Consider the following 9,024-nt stretch of genomic DNA (forward strand, 5'->3'; position numbering starts at 1 on the left):
CTCTCTCTCTCTCTCTCTCTCTCTCTCTCTCTCTGTGTGTGTGTGTGTGTGTGTGTGTGTGTGTGTGTGTGTGTGTGTGTGTTCCTGGTCAGCTTCCTCCCCACTCCCTGTCTCTCCCACGGGTTTCAGCTCCAAGTAGCCTGCTCTCCAGGCTCTGCAGCCCCTTGGCTTTGATCTGTGACTATACAAATAACTCTGCTCTAAAGCTGCACCTGCCCTAACTCTCTGCCTCCTCAAACAGCAGTGTTGCTCTGAGCTCTGTCCCTCCCTCCTCACCACAGCACCCCAAGAGTGCGGCCCACACCAAGGGAGCGACCGACCGCTGGCCCCGCCCCAGGGAAAGGAGTCCCAGAATAGACTGCAGACCAGCAGACAAAGCGCGCCAGGGCGGGCTGTGGGCCGGCAGACAAGGCGGCGGGCAGCTCTTGCAGTGGGTGATGCTGCCAGAACGGGCAGGTGGAGGCAAAAGAGACACGGTGGGCAGTGGGCAGCACTGTGCTGGCGGGCGGAGGTGATGGCACCACCACCACGGCGGCCGGACAGCCACCTCGGCTAAAAAGCCTTCCACTCAACGCTCTATGTTAAACTTTCACCTTCTGCTTAACAAAAACAAAAACAAAAGAGAAAGTTAACCACAGGGTACAATGTACCGCCCCCCCCCCAACACCCCATCCAGCTAAGCCCAGGAAAACTGCACCCAAAGCTGTGCTCCCCCTACAGAAACACTTAAATCGTGCTTTTCAACCCAAAACTTTCTTGCTTCTTTATCTAAATGCTTATTTTCTCTCTAGTATTCATGATACATGCCCAAAAATTTCTTTCAACTTGTTTAAAATTTCCTTTGAGGTTCAAAAGTCATCCAATCCTTAATTAACACCCAGTTTCCTTTTACAAACAAACTGTTAACTGCCTACCCCAGATACACAATCAACATGATATTTTCTTCCTCAGCCATCAAAACAGACCATGGTGTGCTCTTATGCAAACCATGACAGGCATAACTTTTGCTATTCACCCTATGCAGATATCCCCTGCGGTGTTCTGCTCCTCTGTTACAATTACAGGTCTATCTCCACACAGTGCCTGCTGTCACAAGTCCACCTGAGACAGCACCATCTCCTGAGACCTACAGACAAAAGCTGCCTTCCTCCAAGAACCTCATCTGACTGAAGACTCCCAAGACACACACTAAATCCTACAAAAGACAGACTTGGGACCTTCCAGCTACAAATGAACTCTCTTGCCAAAGCCAAATGGCTACTGAACTTGGGGAACATTACATGATAGTGAGGAAAACATAATGTCTATCTAGACTAATTAACTGATGTTCAAAACTGATGTTATTAGCCTCAAATTGTACTACCCATGGAAAAATTAATTGATCGTACAATCTCTTACCTTCTCAACACTTACCTTAACCCTCCTTACTACTCTGGCTTTGTTGTGCTACGTCTCTAGGCTATATGTTTTCTTCTGATACTTCCACTCCACCCTAAATTTTCACAACTAATGACACAATCACACAGTGACACACACACACCCCGTTTTCTTATAAAAACAGAAGGGATAGTTGTGAGGCATTGGGCTATGCACAGACAGCCTGGTTTCCAGTTGAAGCTAGATGTTAAACCCCAGGACCCAGTGGTGATAATTCACCTACATAGGATGGAAGGAGTTCTCTCATGCTCCGGGAACTCTGGCTCCTGTTGAAGTTACCGCCCCCTCAGCCCCCACAAGAGAAGCATGGTTGTTGTCACATAGTCACATAGGCAATGTCCCAAGCTTCTGACCTGCAGGCTAGACTCCTCCCCAGTTACCTAGCAACAGTAAAGACAACAGCATACCATAAGAGGGGCTGCTTGGCCCCACCTCACTCTCTTACTCCTCTTACTCCCCTTACACTCTTACTTTCTCCTCTCCTCTCCTCTCCTCTCCTCTCATCTCACTCTCTCCCTCTTACTCTCTAGCCTTTCTTCTCTCTCTCTTCCCCCTTCTCTCCTCTTGGCCATAACCGGTCTCTCTCTCTTTCTACTTTCTTTCTTTCCCCCTGCCTCTCTACACTTAAGCTCTAAAACCATAGACTGTCTCTGCTCATCAAGGCCCACTGCGCATACTCCTATAACCCCTGGGCAACAGGGTATCACCCCTGGGACCCCGGTCTGGAGCTGCCCCTGGTCCACCCCCTGTCGAGTGGGGTCAGAGGCTTAGATGCCCACCCAGGGCCGAGTGAAAAGCATCTGGCAGCCCTCCCATGTCTGCCTGCCCAGAGCATAGGAGGCACTCTGGCTGGACATGGACTATTATCCCTCCCCCTTATTTCCCCTACCCCCCCATTAGTTCCCACATTGTGTGTGTGTGTGTGTGTGTGTGTGGTTTTGGGGGGGTTGGGGGTATGCATGTGTGTGTGTGTGTGCTTGTGCGCGTGTGTATTTGTGTGTATGTGTGTAGTTTCAATCCCAGGGGCTCCAATGGCTTTTTTTTGGCCTCCAAGCCTGCTCATGATACATAGACATACATGCAGGCAAAATATTCAAACACAAATAATTTTTTCTTTTGAGTTTTCTTCAGATAGGATTTCTCTGTGTAGCCCTGGCTATCCTGGAACTTACTCTGTAGACCAAGCTAGCCTCAAACTCAAGAAAGTCACCTGCCTCTGTGACATTCACCACCATGCCGTGCAGGTTTATTTTAAGTAACTTTTGTAGGGCATGGTAGCATATGTCTTTAATTCCAACACTCAGAAGGCAGATGTAGTCTAATCTCGGTGAGTTAGACTAACCTAGTCTACACAGTGAGTCCTAGGCCAGCCAGGAGTACATAATGAAATTCTGTCTCAAACACATGTGGTAGGGTATATGCAAAGATTTTCCAAGCCCTAAGTCACTCCTCCTCAGGACTCACTGGGACAGCAACATTATTCTTTTTTATCAATATCTGATAAAATTCTCAATTTTTTCTCTATTGTCCCTACCTAAATTTACAGATTCAAAAATAATAAACAATTCAAAGACAAGATGTAAACTCACTAAAAAAATTGTGTGTGTGTATGTATATTTATGTATGTGTATGTAGATTACATATCTGGGCATACACTGAAACCAGTCAAGAATGCCAGGTATCCTGTTAGATCACTCTTCTCCTGATTTCCTGAGAGAGTCTCTTATTGAACCTGGAGCTAGGCTGGCTTGGCTACCAGCAGTCTAGTCCCAGTGACCCTTGTGTTCCCTTCCCCAACAACCAGGGTTAAAGGCACATTTAGCCACATCCCACTTTTTATGTGAGTATCAGGGATTTGAACTCAAGTCTTCATGCTTGCACAGTAAACACTGCTACCCACTGAGGCATCTCTCCCCAGATCCCAGGAAAGAATTTTAAAATGACATTTTTTAAGAGAATGGCTTAAGGAAATGTACATGAAATAGGTCAAAGGATAAAGGATAGCCATATTTATGGTATATTGTGATGAACTCTCAGGGTTTGCAGAGACAAACTCCAAGATTTAACAGTAATGGGACCTCAAATTGGCAAGTGTTTTGCTCTGTGTGACTTTTCCAGATGAGGGGGTCACTTACCAAGACAATCGGGTCATCCTTGGTAATGACAGCTTTCAGTGATTTGCATGGAGATTCCAGGTTGCTAGTCGCCAGAGCTTCCCTGTTGTGACAGTCCCACAGTTTGATAGTTGATTGAATATCTACAGTGACCGCAATGTGCATCTCAGGGAGGGTAGTCAACAGCTTGATACTTGCTGGCTGTACTGGGCTTACCCAGGTTATAATGCTCTGGGAAACAAGAGCATCATCATGTCTTACCAACTCCAGTTCAGCTGCTTTCACCCACCAGCTTTATTTGGAAGCCTCATCCAGACTGGAACCCTTCTTACTTACAAGGAAAGAATATGAATGTTTGAGCTGGTGAGAGGACTCAGCGGGTAAGAGCACTGACTGCTCTTCCAAAGGTCATCAGTTCAAATCCCAGCAACCATATGTGGTTGACAAGCACAAGCAATAATATTTGACAACCTCTTCTTGCGAGTCTGAAGACAGCCACACTGTACTTATATATAATAATAAGTAAATCTTTGGGTCAGAGCAAGCAGGGATTGATTGAGCAGAGATGATCACAGTGAGCGGGGCTGACTAGAGTGAACAGGGTTGACTATAGAGAGCAAAGGCCCTAAAATTCAATTACCAACAACCACATGAAGGCTCACAACCATCTATATATCTACAGTGTACTTATATACATAAAATAAATAAATCTTAAAAAAAAAAAAACAATATGGAAGTTCTAAGCATCCCTCACTGGGCATGGTAGCACAGGCCTAGAATCCCAGCCCAGGGAGGGAGAGGCAGAAAAGTCACTAGCAGCTTGAGGCCAGTTGGGACTACATTACAAGACTATCTCAAAAGAAAAAGAAACCCAAGGCTGGAGAGATGGCTCTGCAGTTAAGACCACCAGATGTTCTTAACCAAAGGACCTGGGTTCAGGTCCCAGCACACACATGGTAGCTCACGGTTGTCTGTAATGCCCATTCCAGGGGATCTGACTCCGTCACATGGACATACATGCAGACACAATACCTATGTACTTAAAAATAAAAAGAAACACAACAAAGAAAACAAACATCTAGATGATTTGGGGCAGGAGTGGACAGGAAAACAGGACACATGCATTATGCTCAGAGGTGATCACACACTTACTATACAGACAAGAAAGAAGAAGATGACTGCTAAGATGGCTCAGCAGGGAAGGGCACCTGTCACTAAACCTGATGACAGGAGTTCAGTACCCAAGAACCACATGGAAGTGAAGACCAACTCCCACAAACACGCACGAAGAACAATCAGCGGCCCTGTGTTCAAACTCATTTCACCTTTTCCTAACATGCGAGCAGGGGGGATGTCCCTATGGTCACTTCTAGTCAGGCTAGGTTTGGTTTTGGGTTTTGTTTTGGTTGGTTGGTTTTTGGTTTTTGAGACAGGGTCACTCAGTCACTCTATACTCCTAGCTCTCCTGGAACTTACTATGTAAACCAGGCTGGCTTCAAACTCACTGCCCCTGGCTCCTGAGTGCTGGAGTTAAAAGCCTGAGCCACCACTTCTAGCAGTATTAAGTTTTACAACACATGAAACAAAGCTGTTCACAATGAATCAATTCCAAAACTGGTTACTGTATCATCAGTTCTTAAACACTGCAAATGAGAAAAACAGGTTTCTCTTCCAGGCTTTCCTTTTGCTTAAAAAAAATTCAAGAAGCAGGAGAGATGGCTCAGTGTTTGAGAACACTGGCTGCTCTTCCAAAGGTCCTGAGCTCAATTCCCAGTAACCACAAGCTGATTCACAACCATCTATAATGGGATTTGATCCCATCTTTAGGCATGCAGGTGTACATGCAGACAGAGCAAATAAAATAAATAAGTCTTTTTAAAAACAATCACACACACACACACACACTCCACCAGCAGCACAATTGATGACAAAAAGTGAAAAGCATAATTAATTACACTAAAATATCTGAGGCAGCAATCAATATAGCTTTTTAAAGCTCTATCCTCATTTGCATGAAAATTATTAATAACATCTCCTTGCCTCTAAATGTAATCTTCCCTTTGAATCAATCTCTCACTAAAATGTGACTTCTGCATTGACTCCCTTGAAAGGCAACCTGTTGAAGGCCTTATTACCATACAGAAATGACTCAGTCTCATGAGATTGAGGTTGAGCTCCACTCCTGGCTCCCCCTGCCAGGTACGATGATGATGCACCACAAGATCCTGCCTAGCACTTAGGAGACAGGGGTAGGAGGGTCCCCATGAGTCCAAGGCCAGCCTGAACTCTAGGATAGCCTGATATGATCCTAAACAACCTACTACCACCCACCTGCCAAAAACAAACAAAAACCAAAAACCCCCCAAAACCTCCAACATCAGAATCATCCTGTTCACTATGTTATATTTCCAGTTTGCTTGTGGGAGGCAATGTTTATAAACATTGAGACCCTAACAAAATAAAAATCTTTTTCTTGGGTTTGTAGGATCAATCCTTTAGTTCCAGCACTCAGGAGGCAGAGGCAGACAGATCTGTTGAGATGGAGATTAGCCTGGACTACATAGTTCCAGGCCAAAGAGGAATAAAGGGGTAAGACCTTCTCCCAGACAAACAGAACCAAGCAACCTCAAGAATGGATTTATGTTCACTCCATTAGGCTCTTTGACGCTTTCCACTCTGGAAATCAGTCTGGCGGTTCTTCAGAAAATTGGACATAGTACTACCAGAAGATCCAGCAATTTCTCTCCTGGGAATATACCCAGAAGATGTTCCAAATTGTAATAAGGACACATGCTCCACTATGTTCATAGCAGCCTTATTTATAATAGCCAGAAGCTGGAAAGAACCCAGATGTCCCTCAACAGAGGAATGGATACAGAAAATGTGGTACATTTACACAATGGAGTACTACTCAGCTATTAAAAACAATGAGTTCATGAAATTCTTAGGCAAATGGATACATTTGGAGGATATCATCCTGAGTGGGGTAACCCAGTCACAAAAGAACACACATAGTATGCACTCACTAATAAGTGCATATTAGCCCAGAAACTTAGAATTTCCAGGATACAATTTGCAAAACACATAAAACTCAATAATAAGGAAGACCAAACTGTGGATACTTCATCCCTCCTTAGAATAGGGAACAAAATACCTATAGAAGGAGTTACAGAGACAAAATTCAGAGCTAAGACAGAAGGAAAGACCATCCAGAGACTGCCCCACCCGGGGATCTATCCCATATACAACCACCAAACCCAAACACTATTGCATATGCCAGAAAGATTTTGCTGACAGGACCCTGACATAGCTCTCTCTTATGAGGCTATGCCAATGCCTGGCAAATACAGAAGTGGATGCTCACAGTCATCTATTGGATGGAATGCAGGGCCCCTAATGAAGGAGCTAGAGAAAGTACCCAAGGAGCTAAAGGGGTCTGCAACCCTATAGGAGGAACGACGACATGAACTAACCAGTATCCCCAGAGCTGTGTCTCTAGTTGCATATGTAGCAGAGGATGGCCTAGTCTGCCATCAATGGGAGGAGAGGCCCTTGGTATTTCGAAGATCATATGCCCCAGTACAGTGGAATGCCAGGGCCAGGAAGCAGGAGTGGGTGGGTTAGGGAGCAGGGCAGTGGGAGGGTATAGGGGGCTTTGGGGATAGTATTTGAAATGTAAATGAAGAAAACATCTAAGAAAAAAAAGACCTTCTCCTAGACGAACAGAACCAACCAACATCAAGAATGGATTAATGTTCCCTACATTAGGCTCTATTACTTTTTTTTTTAAAAAGTTGAGAGAACGATAGATAATCAAGACACACATTGAGGTTTCAGCATTCACCTGGTTCTCTCCTACAATGACTCAGCAGCTGGCCATCTCAGGAGTCAGAGTACACAGGAGAAAGAATCTTCCATAAACCACCAGGGATGGCACAGTGGGAATCTGGTGTCATAATGCTGAGACAAGCCAGGAGTAATGTCCTCAAGAACCACAGGCATGGCCAGTCCTGTGTTCTTTCCCATTGGTATTAGGGTCCCCAACATCCCTCTCCCAGGGCATCATATGGGCCTCTAACACTCACAAAACCATAGAGAAGAGAGATTATCTACCTGCACAGCTGTGCTACAACCAGGTCAAGCAATGCTGCCACAGCTCTAGCCATAATTCCTACCCTAAGTCAAACAGCTCAGGAAGGTTCCAGGAGAACTATGCTCAGTGTAAGACACACCCATTATGTTTAGCTCCTGGGGTAGGTACCCCAAATCCTAGTAGACACTATCAAAGAAAGAAGAGTTCAGGGCAAGCTCTCACTACTACCAACATGTGGTAAATTGAGGGAGGGCATCACCCCCACATCCGTGGCAGCAGATTGTCTCTTAGCACATCTGTAGAGTATTTCCATAATCAGTCATCAATAGGGGAGGATTAAGTCCACTCTAGGCAGTGCTGCAGCCAGGCTAATGGTCCTAGGTGGTATAAGAAAGCTAACTGAGCAAGTCATGGAGAGCGAGCCATAAAGAATTATCAACCCTCTATGGACTCTGCTTCAATTTCTGCCTCAGCCTCCTCTGATGGACTTTAACTTGTGAGTCCTTCCCTCCAACTTACTTTTTTGGCCATAGCCTTTCAACATAGCAACAGAGAGCCCACTAACACACAAATTTGTAGCCATCCCCGTATTATGTGGTAATTGTTAGTTCTCAAGACTCTACAAATATCCAGAAATGAGATCAAGCTGGGTTATGGGATTTCTGACAATTAGAGAAAAGCTATTATTCCTCAGGAACCTATGAAACCAGTTCCCATCTGCAAAAGAGAACTTTAGCCTTGTCTTTGCTACTGTCATAATGTTACAATGTATTCTCCGTATTTACTAGATACATTCTAGAACAAATAAACACAGATTATCTAACTCAGATATACTTAATACATACTGGCTTTCAATCTTGTCAGAAATCTGCTAAATGTAATGTTAAATGTTTTAGCTTACTATAATAGACAGAGACTCCCAAATCCTGACAGTGAACCCCTCACCGCCCAAGGTCTCTGAGTGATATGGAACAGTGACAAGACTGCCTAGATTGTGGTATGACAACAGCTGAGAATCACTGCTCCATGGCCGGCCTGGTGCCAGGGCTTGCCCTATTCTGTGGACAGAGGATACCCAGAGAGTTAAATGTCTCATATTGCCTAAGACAAGTGAGTCATCTCTCCCATGCCCCTCCCCCACAGGAAAAAGCCTCTCATCTTCTGGGCCTGATGGCCAGACTACCTCTGCCAGAGTCAAGATGGAATTGTCCACTGCAGGTCCCACCAGATGGATGACTCTACTGTCTCCAAGGGAAACAACTGAGCTGACAAGGTAGCCAGAGCTGTGGCCCTTAGGGGCCTAGACTTGTCTCACCCACCACAGAGCATTCTTACCCTCCTCCAAGGTCTGCTTGTGGACGTTGTACATCGTGGTGCGNA

General features: G+C 45.1%; 1 protein-coding gene across 1 annotated transcript in view; it reads right to left on the minus strand.

Moving 5' to 3' along the window:
- Nucleotides 1-9,024, minus strand: part of LOC110302442 (F-box/WD repeat-containing protein 15-like) — a 22,436-nt gene that overhangs the window by 8,460 nt on the left and 4,952 nt on the right. Inside the window, exon 5 of the mRNA XM_021173248.1 lies at nt 3,573-3,782. Coding sequence (XP_021028907.1) covers nt 3,573-3,782 — 210 coding nt within the window. The remainder of the gene's footprint in view (nt 1-3,572; nt 3,783-9,024) is intronic.

The sequence above is a fragment of the Mus caroli genome, chromosome 9, assembly GCF_900094665.2.
Source record: "Mus caroli chromosome 9, CAROLI_EIJ_v1.1, whole genome shotgun sequence".
Lineage (NCBI taxonomy): Eukaryota > Metazoa > Chordata > Mammalia > Rodentia > Muridae > Mus > Mus caroli.